This window comes from Hemibagrus wyckioides, linkage group LG27, assembly GCF_019097595.1.
Source record: "Hemibagrus wyckioides isolate EC202008001 linkage group LG27, SWU_Hwy_1.0, whole genome shotgun sequence".
Taxonomy (NCBI): domain Eukaryota; kingdom Metazoa; phylum Chordata; class Actinopteri; order Siluriformes; family Bagridae; genus Hemibagrus; species Hemibagrus wyckioides.
Window position 1 is genome coordinate 10,235,185 of NC_080736.1, and position 12,508 is coordinate 10,247,692.

At 39.9% G+C, this 12,508-nt stretch overlaps 1 protein-coding gene across 5 annotated transcripts in view; it reads right to left on the reverse strand.

The window, feature by feature from the left end:
* brsk2b (BR serine/threonine kinase 2b) overlaps nt 1-1,210 on the reverse strand; it is a 171,130-nt gene extending 169,920 nt beyond the window's left edge. For 4 of the 5 annotated variants that reach the window (XM_058382187.1, XM_058382189.1, XM_058382188.1 and 1 more), the window contains exon 1: nt 1,000-1,208. In XM_058382187.1, the coding sequence (XP_058238170.1) occupies nt 1,000-1,093 (94 nt within the window). In that variant the 5' untranslated portion in view covers nt 1,094-1,208. Of the gene's footprint in view, nt 1-999 lie in introns of all 5 variants that reach the window. The other variant, XM_058382186.1, reaches the window with a different exon arrangement.
* Nucleotides 1,211-12,508: the final 11,298 nt, after the last annotated feature.

Genomic DNA, 12,508 nt, shown 5'->3' on the forward strand with positions numbered 1-12,508 from the left:
CAAACAACTTCTTGCTTACTCACAGTTATTTTCTTCTGTGTTGTCATATGCATCATGCATCATAAGAATCATTAATTCATTCATCTTCAGTAATGGTTTTTATCCTGGTCAGGGTCACAGTGGTGACTATCTCAGGCAGGAGGTTGAACACCTGACACCAGTCGATCGCAAAGTACCGTATGTACACACACACACACACACACACACTTATGTGTAGGCCAATCCAACTTCTGCCATGGTTTTTATGAAACTAAAGGAAACCTGACAAACTCCATTCAGTCTCGGAGACACCACAAAGACCAGCTCAGATCGAACCAGGGACCAGGAGTGAGGTGGTAATGCTACCCATTCCACCACCTGTCTGGATAATCTTGGAACAGATCTTAAGCAGCTTTAAAGTTAACATAACATACACCATCTGAGGCAACTTAAAGCCACACTAGCGTCCTTTTTTAGTTGAAAATTCTTCGTTTTGACGATACAGGCAGCCAGTAGGAGGCGCTGTGTTACACATAGCATGATTAAGAAGCGCTGCTTCAGGATACCAGATCCGTCCAAGCGCAGGACGCACACACACACACACACACACACATATCTATCCATACCGTTTTATCTTAAATCACATTTTATTCCAGTGCCATCTGCAGTCATGTGTGATCCGGATTTAACCAGAGAGATGAAGTAAGCAGACAGATGAAGTGACAAATACAGAGAGCAACTTCAAATAAATGTCTCGTAATAATGACAGCAGAATGTCAGCACGATGCAACTGAGTGCAAAAGTATACTAGAGATTACAGATCTGTCCAAACTGTCCAACCTGTCCAACTGCACTGTCACTATGTGGAATGAGACACAGCCCAGCCGGCGCGTGATGCTCACAGCTGAGGATGAGCATCAGTTCAGCGCGTGCAGAAAGCAACGAGGGTGCCTAACACACACACACACACACAGAGAGAGAGAGAGAGAGAGAGAGAGAGAGGCACAAAAGCGCACGGACCTGTCTGTCCTTTGCCCAGCGTCTTCTCCAGCCGGTATGGTCCCACGTAGGAGGCGTGCTGAGCGCTGCTCTCTTTCCCCGATAAAGAGGACATTTTGGCTTTAGAGTGAAAAAGGAGCGATGCTTCAGCGATCAGCTGCGAGTCCGCTATGTGGGGCTTTCTCAAGGCCAGTAGGAGCAACTCCTTCCCCGCCCAGCTCTCTCTCTCTCTCTTTCTCTCTCTCTCTCTCTGGTGCGCGCTGCTCTGTCTCTCTCCTCCTGCAGATGGCGCAAGAGAGCAACACTCACTCATGGGTTGCCAGATTAGTTTCAATTATCTTCCCTAACAGTTTTATGTTTATTTTTCCTGTATAATCTTTATGGCCACGTGTGCAATGACATGTTTTCACCTGCTCATCACCTCCATGTCATATGAGGTTCCTCTCCAAACTGTTGCTACAAAGTAGGAAACACACAACTGTGTATGATGTTGTTTTTGTATTTTATAGTTTAGTATGCTGTAGCATTAACATTACCTTCACTGGAATGAAAGCACTGAAACGAAAGCAATCTCCATGACATGGTTTGCTGTGGTTGGAGTGGAAGAACTTGAGTATCATGCACAGAGCCCTGACCTCAACCCAAATGAACAGCTTTGGGGTGACCTGGTACACAGACGGCACCCCTAGACCTCCTCACACATCACTGCCTGACCACAAACATCACTGCCTGACCACAAATTCACACAGCCATGCTCCATAATCTTGTGGAAAGCCTTCCACAACGGTGGAGGTTATTATAACAGCAAATGAGGACTAAATGTGGAATGGGAAGTTCAACAACAGTGGGTGGTGGTAGCTCAAGTGGTTAAGGCTCTGGGTTGTTGATCAGAAGATCAGGGTTCTAGCCACAGCACTGTCATACTGCAACCCTTGGGCCCATGAGCAAGGCCTCCAACCCACCCTGCTCCAGGGGTGCTGCATCAGTGCTGACACCATGCATTTTATGTGACAAATAAAGACAACTTAACAAGCACATAAGTTTGGCCATAAAAGTGTTTGCTATATTCTTTGATGTCTATCTGATGAACCAACCCTATTGATCATTAAGGCCACATCACAAATTAATCGAATAAATGTTGAACTCAGCAATCTGGCAACCCCACAAACACAGAGCATGCTGGCTCAAAAAAAAACGCCTGCTTCTAATCCCATTACTGAAATCCATATCCATATCAGAAATGTATCTCAGCAGTCACGGATTGACATTTTTTTTTCCTGATTTCATATATTACTCCATATGTTAGTGATAGATCTAGAAAATTGATTTCTGCTGCAGAAAAATCACAATCCAACACATAAATGCAATAAAATGCAACAGAGCACCTTGCATTAGTATTCAACCCCCATGAACTTCTCTGCATTTTGTAGCGTTATACCCTAAAACTGAAATGGACCTAACTGGGATTATATTGTATGTCATGAATCTGCAGAAAATAGCCTGTAATGTGGAAATATTATGATGGAATTTAATAGAAATTATTTACAAATAAAAAACATAAAAGTTATCTAAAGCCCCTGAAATTAGTGCTGAAATTAAAGCTTCTATCAGAAGTCACATAATTGGCTGAATAGAGTACACCTATGTGTTATTAAACCCCAAAGTTTGTTACTCCTCAACAAACATCATCATGAGCTATCAAACAAAAGCTGGTGAAAATTCAAGATGTCAATCAGGGTTTGGTTAAAAAAAAATATGTCAAATGTTAATCGTCTAGTAAATAAGTCATTAGTCAGAGATGTAGCCAAAAGGATGTGGCAGCTAAGTGGTTAGTGGTGTTGGACTCCTGATTGGAAGGTTCAAAGGTGAGTTCAAATCCCAGGTCCACTAAGCTGCCAGTGCTGGGCCTCTGAGCGAGGCCCTTAACCCTCAATTGCTCAGTTGTATAAAATAATAAGATAAATTGTAAGTCGCTCTGGGTAAGGGCATTCGCCAAATGCCAGAAATGTGAAAGTTCAAGGGTAATGCTGGAGAGATCCATATGGGAGAAGCTGTTCACAGAACCACCATAATCTGCACTTTATTAAAGACTGGCAAGGATGTAACTAAAAAAGGCACATGAAATCCCAATTATAGTTTGACAAAATGCATGTTGGAGACCCAGTAAACGTGGAAAAATGTTCTCTGGTCTGATTGAATGAAATTGTTTGACCTTTTAGTGAAAATCCAATACTGCACATCATCATCAACACTATTCCTGCAGTGAAGCATGGTGGTAGTATTATGTTTTGGTTAAAATCTGATCTATGGGAGTATCTAGGCAACCATTAACCTCTTCTGGGGTAAAGGCTGACCCACCTGGGTAATGGCTGCCGTCTGAGGTTCTAATGAACAAATGGATGGAAGACCAAGCGTTCACTCCAAAGCAGAAGTGAAAGTTTATGTTTATGTTTACAGTGTGAATGTGAATGTAATGTGAGCTGTTTTTGTCTTATATACACTATATTGCCAAAGGTTTTGGGACGTCTGCCTTTACATGCACATGAATGTAATATGGAGTTGGCCCCGCCCTTTGCAGCTATAACAGCTTCAACTCTTCTGGGAAAGGTTTCCACAAGGTTTAGGAGTGTGTTTATGGGAATTTTTGATTTTTCCTCTAGAATTGCATTTGTGAGGTCAGGCGCTGATGTTGGACGAGTAGGCCTGGCTCACAGTCTCCGCTCTAATTCATCTCAAAGGTGTTCTATCAGGATGAGGTCAGGTGAAGTTTTTCCACACCAAACTCGCTCGTCCATGTCTTTATGTACCTTTCTTTGTGCACTGGTGTGCAGTCATGTTGGAACAGGAAGGGGCTATTCCCAAACTGTTCCCACAAAGTTGGGAGCATGAAATAATCCAAAATGTCTCGGTATGCTGAAGCATTAAGAGCTCCTTTCACTGGAACGAGCCCAACCCCTGAATTCAATCATTTGGAGGGGTGTCCCAAAACTTTTGGCAATATAGTGTAGTCATATTTGTGTTCATAACTGTGGTTATAGACTACCTGAAGATACTCTGTAACCTCCCACAATACAGTAACTAGCTTATTTGTCAAACATTGCTTTTTTTTTTATAGCCGAAAGTTATGGCATATGGTGACACTAAACAGCCTGAGCACAATCCCTGCCTTGGTTCATTTTGTTTAAAAATTCTGCCCAATGAGACAGGTACCATTGAAAGATTCTGCCTATTAAAGCATCTGCCATCAGAATAAAATGCAGCTCTAGTGCTTCTTGGCTCTATAATTTGACACATGGACAGTCAGATGCTACAGAGAGCATGTTGGATCTGTTTCAAAACCGGATTGCAAAGTAACACACTTCAGAGTTGCTGCGCTCTTTTGAAGTCACTGGGAACATCTGCTCACGTTGGAGCTCATGGTTCACACACTGTCCCTTTCACTCTTTCAACTTCACGTCTAAGAAAAGCTGCGATCTGGACAAGCACTGTAAGATTGTTTGATTTAAAGGGGTAAGACAGGCAATGTGTGGACAACTGTGGTTCTGTTAAAGAACTTTCAGCGTGGTCTGGAAACTGTCCACTCAACAGATGACTCTATTAGTGAAGGGGATATTACTGACTTGGCACATCTTTACCGCTGGAGTGTTCCAGATTTTCCATATGAGAGGGCACTTGTGATTAAGCCTGGGGTAAAAATGGAGTCATCCTTTTCTGCCTCCTCCTGAGGCACACCTTGCACACAATCATGCGCACTCCTTGGCTTCGCAAAGGGTGGTGTGTCAGTATTTGTAGTTTGACCTTTCAGTTACAAATAAATTCTTCATTTTTTTGCATCTCCATTATTCGTGACATTTCATCTATTGTTTCAGCTCTGAAATACACAACTCCAGCGCAATCAATCATGACGTTCTTTCATGTGAAATGTGTCACTCTTTAGCTTGCTCATAGGCAAGAATTCCAAAACCCATTTTCCAGTCGCAAATAAACATAAAGACTAAAGACTGTATAATGTTAGAAATAATATTATGTAGTTAAAAAATTCGTATTCCATTTTAAAACTTAATTAGAACATACTGAATAATTGACTTGATGAGGTGGGGAATGGGTGATTGGGAAGAAAGAGAGAGATAAAAGCGAGGCTTAGATTATGTTATTGGCTGTTTACTGCCTTAATGTCTGGAATAAATAAAAGAAAAGACCAGACAAATGATAAATATCTTACAGAACATTTCGATTGACCAAGGGATAATGTGAATTTCATTTCCAAATTGTTATTATAGTATAAATAATATCCTTGTATAGTTTTATTTAATGTTGCACAAGTCCTCTAGACATTCCCATGGTGGAAAATGTACTGACTGTAAAATAAATAAAATATCTCTTTCCAGAAAACTTCTCTCTGTTAACAATTCTTGGTTAAATAGTTGTTTTTGTATCCTGATCTATTATTAGCCTTAGATTAGATGAAGCATCACTTAATCCCTGTGTTAGCTGTTACCATAGAAACAACATCTATAAGCGTTAACACCTTGTAGCCAATCAAAACTGAGAATTCAACAGTGCTATGGTACATATCTGCTTAATTGTGAGCAAACATATCTAAGGTCATACTAAAAACTAACATCGAAAGACAGAGACTTAAAAAGATTACTCGCGTTATAAAGATTATAAAAAAAACTTTCTACACAAATGAATTAATCAAGTGCAAAGAAAACTGTATAATAAGTATAAATAATATATACCAATTAGGCATAACATTATGACCACCTGCCTAATATTGTGTTGGTCCCCCTTTTGCTGTCAAAACAGCCCTGACCCGTCATGCACTGTGTATTCTGACACCTTTCTATCAGAACCAGCATTAACTTCTTCAGCAATTTGTAGCTCGTCTGTTGGATCAGATCACACGGTCCAGCCTTCACTCTCCACTCTGCATCAATGAGCCTTGGCCGCCCATGACCCTGTCACCAGTTCACCAATGTTCCTTCCTTGGACCACTTTTGATAGATACTGACCACTGCAGACCGGGAACACCTCACAAGAGCTGCAGTTTTGGAGATGCTCTGATCCAGTCATCTAGCCATCACAATTTGGTCCTTGTCAAACTCGCTCAAATCCTTACGCTTGCCCATTTTTCCTGCTTCTAACACATCAACCTTGAGGGCAAAATGTTCACGTGCTGTCTAATATATCCCACCCACTAACAGGTGCCATGATGAGGAGATAATCAGTGTTATACACTTCACCTGTCAGTGCTCATAATGCCTGTTCGGTGTATATCAGCGGTTTTATGACTGAGTGGATTACCACAAGGTTTCCTATGGACCTTGTGGAACTTATGTTATATTTGAACAGCAATATATTAGAACAACGCTAACAAACATAAAGGATCTTCTATACATTGGCTTTCCTTCTTAGGTCACATACATTTCCCAGCAAAATGATCAAATGGCAGACCACATAGACAAGTGTGCTTAATCATCAGCTCTGTTTTTCTTCTATGTCATTGGTGTTCATACATGTAAATAAATTCACTATAACCTTAATATTGGGTCCTTCTCTGTCATGTGGACCCACCCTGACCTTGGTTGTACTTCTGCATTTATTCTATTTCAGGAACATCTACAGCAGAATATAAGAAAAAAACCCAAAATATCAAATTTATCATTGTCAAATATTCATTAGCAAATTCTTAAGAGCATTTGAACGTGAATATATGTATGTATGTATTTGAGTCCATATTTGTAACTCTTCAAGCTGGAGGAAAGAACTATTGATAGTGTGTTTGTGTGTGTCAGCATCTCTAAGAAACGTCTCTAAATGTATACATATCCCTGATCTTCACAGTTAATGCTGCCCAGCAGGATAATATAACCTAGCTGTCAAGATATCTATAAAAATAAGTCCTCTTTGGACAAAATTGTGACAAGACACTTTGTCTTAAGGGAAACATGTCACTTTTTTTAGTCCTTTAAAGCAACTGATTCGGTGTATATCCCTTTAATGTTCTGTGCAACCGTTTGGTAGAGTCACTATATTTCATTAATAAATTTCTTTAACTTAACCCAAGCTGATTGGGCAACCGTTTGGTAGAGGCCTATATTTAAATAATTATGGGGTCTGTTTAAAAAAAGTTATATATTTTGGTTATTATTGACCGAATTAAATTAAAAATGCAAAGTAAGAATTTTTCCATTGCTTTGGACATTAAAGGGACATGCATTTTATCACCTGAAAAATATAATTCATCTTCAGAATGAGCTTTATTGTGATCAGTGGGGTGGATCCAAAGCCTTTTGTGACATAGGAATTACATCCTGGATCCACAGACTCATTCTCATTCATTCTCACAAACATTGAGCCAGGTCATAGGCATGCTTTTGAAGGTTGAGCCAAAGAATTTAAAGGAAGTCCACACAGATGTAGGTGCTACACATTACACACTCCACCACCACCTCAAAAATATGTCACAATGACTAACATTGGCCATTGTATGAAGCAGAAGAAAATGTGCACAAAAATGCCTTGTCTCCTGAAAATTCTTTTGAATTTTTATTAGGCTTAATCAGTTTGGGAGTCTATGTAATTTTAACATTATAAAAAAATATTATATCAGTGGTTCTTAACTCAGATTCAAGCAACTCCCTGCTCTGCACAGTTTGAAGCTTTCCCTACTGCTGGTACACCTTAATGAGTTGAGCCAGATGTGTGTGCTCATGGAGAATAAAAAACGTACCTTTTGAACCGCAGTGTTTTAGATTTAGATGGCGTAATTTGATATTTGGGGTGCTAACTAAAAAAAAAAGCAGCATTGAATATATAAAGGAAATGCTTATTTTATTTTGACCTGATTAAAGCTAAAATATCTGTATCACACTACGTGCAAGAACATCTAGCCATCCATCTATCCATTTTCTGTCCCGCTTATCCCACACAGCCTGGTGTCTATCCCAGAGGACCTTAGGCCACAGACAATGTGCCATCCGTTCACAGGACACAATCACACTCATCTGTTCACCCCTGAAGAACATGCAAACTCCACACACACAGGGCAGAGATAGGGCTTTAACCCCCACCCTGAGACAAGCATGCTAAGGTAAAAGCCCCAGAGTGCAAGAACACTGACAAGTTCTGATAAAAGAAAAAACATTGTGTACTTCTTGAGACAATCAGTGACTGTTTACACGATAGATAGATAGATAGATAGATAGATAGATAGATAGATAGATAGATAGATAGATAGATAGATAGATAGATAGATAGATAGTGCTACAGTTTCATTCTGAGTTCTGAGATTGCATCATATACTGTATTCATTTGCTCTTCTTTAGTTAACAGATTATTCTGGTCAGGTTTGCAGTGCATCTTGGGAACGCTGGGTGAAAGTCAATAATCTAGTAATAACTTAGCCCATCACTGGAGCAACACACACACCTAGAGGCAATGAAATTAGGCAATCCAGAAGGAAACCAGTGCTCCCAGTGGAAACATCCACCACTCAATGCATCAAAATTCTTCTCCTTGGTAATTGGACATATGCTTTTATATGCACTGGATGGAGATTTGATTGAAAATTGCTGGAATATATTTTGTTGATGTAGCTTTAGGAATTCCGTGCACATTGTAGCCAGCACAAGCTGCACATTTTCATGCGGTGTGTGTAACTTCAGAGCACTCATCACTCTCACTGTGTCAGCTCCAGGATAAACTTGATAGAAGGAGGACAGTCAATCTTCCTCTCTCTGTCTGTCAGTTTATCACTTTGGTGGCCAAGTGAGTCGATGTTCCAATTGTTCAGCAGTCCAAGCAGAACCAAAGTGTGATGTATTCAACCAGGATATCCCGATCATTCTTTGCTCTGGGTGCCAGACAGCTGATAGTGTGTGTACTGCTGTTGAAATGATATGATGATATACAGAATGAATAGGCAGTTTGGGTAATAATGTATCCCATGTCATACGCTTTATTCAGCAAGAGGGCAGGGGGCAGTTGTACACCTATCATAAAGCTTTATCAGACTCACATCACATCCTCTGACTGCTGCTTTATCCTTTATGCACTATTTGAGGTTCTGCCACTGCCCTCTTCAGGACAAGTTTCTCTCTCCAAAGAAGCCACGGCTAAGGAAAGGTGGGTTCAAAGACTGGAGTATGTGTAAGCAAGAATCAGACTAGCCGGTGTTTGGATAACGTCCGTATCCATGGCTCAGCTTTTTTGGAGGCAAGCAGTCATGTCTTCTAACCTTATATCATGGTACATAAGAAACTTCATACGTGATTGAAGCAGTAAAATACTTTATCCAAACAAAGCAGACAAGGAGAAGCCTGAGATCCTGTAATCAGTGCTGAAATGCTAATCTGTCTCACCTGTTGTGTGAGACATAGAAGCAAAATCCATGTCTTTGTCACTTTTTCAATACGATACCTCCATGTAAAGTGGTCAGTCAGAAAATAACTATATGCTCCTGTCATTAATTCTTATTAAATATGCATGATTATAGGGCAAACAATTAGCATCTAAGGGGCAAGTTGTTAGCAATCAAGAGAAGACTCAAATGCTGGCAGGGATAATTAGGCATGTGCTGCTTGAATAATTGCACAGTGGCTAATGCAGAATGCTGTGTTGCAGTTCTAGTCCCTGCAAATCAGTGCAATTACATTAACCAGGCTCTCGTAATTACCCCCAATCCAGCAGTACACAGAGCTTTCCTCCAGGCCTCTGGCACACACCTCCCACTCAGCGCTCATTCCATCTTGATTTTAGGATGCTGTTCATTACTATCTTCATGTTCTATGTTTGTTATTGCCATCTTTAATTAGTTCTCATAGGCGGCACTTTTATTAAAGCGGGTGTTTTAAAGGAAAAATCCACCTTGAACAACCTGCATAGTAATATTTAACATTTTTCAATGGAACGGATTTCATTCTTAAAGAGTTGAATTTTTTTTTTCAATTGTTTTTATGGTTTTCTACATTACCCACAATGCCGTTCAACTACCTAATGTCCTGTTACTACACATAACACACCTGCGCATGCGATTCTATCCTGTTTCTACATGAAACATAATCGTCATGCTCTACTACATGCAACATGTAACCTATTGCACACCATATTCGATTACTTTTCATATAATTCATATTTCTTTTTTATTTCTAATTATTTCTATTCGCTCTACGCTTAACTCAGTTCTTGTATTTAGTTTATTATATGCACAAAGGAGGTGAAGGTCAGATTATCATTTCACTGAAAGTTGTATACTCTATGTAATTGTGTATGTGACAAATAAAATATTAAATAGTGTGAGCTTTCTGAAAGCCTGGAATCTAAATCTGGAATCGTGATAATGATGCCAGTAAAGTCCCCTTTTTCAATCCGTATTTAAAGAAACCGATGCAGCAGTGCTTTTTGGTCCGGTTCTTTTGCTTCATCATCTGTACAGTCTTGTCAATCAGATCATCTTCATCACCACTGTGCTCACCATCTCAACTAGCTGAGCCAGGTTTCGGCTGTCACTCGGAGCAGACGTGCTGCATTCTGGAACATTTTAGTCCCAATGTTTGCTGCCTGTGCTGCTTCTACATTATATGAACTTTAACAGATTTTTTTTTTAAATTGGTGTGAGAAAAAGAAGCTCTAGCTCTTTTGGCTTTAGGATCTAATAGTGAAACATGAGTATTATCCCTTACGTTGTAACGGCTCTCGCATCGGCCCCCTGTGATGTCAGTGTGCAGCATTACAGTTAACTTCTCCCATGAATAATGAATAAAATAAGCACCCTACTGCCAGAATCTCTAGGCACATCACAAATATTTCAGTAGAAACATATTAAATGTGTTTCAAGATGGTGGTTTCCTTTAAGGGACATACTGTATTGACTCAGTGAGAGAACAAACAGCATGCTCCATCCTACCACTATAATGGAACCTGTCATCAGTGCACTTGTTCTTGGCTTCCTATAAGTGACTTCAGCTCCTAAGGCCTGGGCTGTAGATGATATATGGTGGCGTTTAAGCCCGAATCCTCCGACACAATGATCCTAGCAGCAGTGAGCAGACACATGGATTCGCCAGGGATACAGATTGGTCACTCTGGTCAAATCTATGTGACCTGGGTGTTTGCCTGAAAAAGCTTTCTTCAATTGAGGTCAGTAAAGTGTCACTGAGGGGGAAGAGAAAGAGTCACGGACGGCGTGCGGCCGTCAGCCCCGTCAGTCTCTCGGTTCTGAGAGCCAATCACCTGACGCCTGAAAAACCCACTCACCGGGCTTCTCAGCTTCACACCCAGAGGCCAGTAAAAATCGACAAGGCCATGGCCGAACATTAAACCCCATAAATGCCTTTATGGCCTTTTGTGTTACATTTATGAGCTTTCTGTCGCGAGTTTACAAGCCTGATGTGCTACAGTGTGGCATAATATATCAAACACACAGGAGTCCCAATCAAACAGCAATGTTCTGTGCACACCCAGGAGGGATGTAATCTGCTTTATTTATTATTTTTTTAAAGGAAAGCAACGCAGATAATACGCTAATAAAACAACACAAATTTAACAATTATTTTGATTTAAAAAAAAGCCTTTTTTTATTAAAAAAACAATTTTTCAAAATAAAAAAACATTAATAATAATATACACAAACAAAATAGTAATCAAAAGTATTTTTTCTCAATATTGCAACTATTTATTAGTTGTCACAATTATTCAGCTACTATTATCGGACAAATGTGGAAGTATTTATTTAATGATTTTTAAAACAACAGGAAATGGCGCCGTGGCCCTGTTGAAAGTGCTGCTATATCACAGCTCCTGGGTTCCCAATTCCATCCTGTTTTTGAGGTTTCTCATGTTCTTCTCATGTCCACATGAGATTCCTCCAAGTTCTGGTTTCCTTCTACATCCCAGAAAACATGTCAGAAGCTGGATTGGTTATGCTAAATTGCCCCTTGTATATGATTTGTAAGTGTATGCTACCAAGTAGCAGACTGGCATCCTGTTTGTGGAATATTCCCTACTCACACCCACTTATCCCAGGATTGGCCCTGGATCCACTGAAACATGAGAAGGATAAAGCAGATTTCTTATACAACCGTTTTATACTTTTCACATTAGCCTACATTCCTTTAAAAAATAATAATTGGGCATTAATGAAATCACACATACACACACAGACACACACACACACATTACAGATGTATGAGAATAAATACACCATCAAATTATATGTCCAAAAAAATAGTTAAGGTAATAAATATTATAATTTAATATTACTAGATTAGAAAATATCAACACCATCTACTAACAATTTCATGATTTTTCTAATTGAGGAAACCAACATCAGAATTAAACTACAATTAATTGTGCCGCCCAACCAATCAACCAACCAACCAGTTGCAGTTTAGTGATTAAAAAGGACAGATGAACAGACTGAATGGCACACAGGCCACGATGCTAAAGCTGCTGAAGGTTGTAAGGTGAAATCACGAGCAGTGACAGGCCCATTAGCAGCAGCGGCTCTGCTGACACAGGCCTGTCC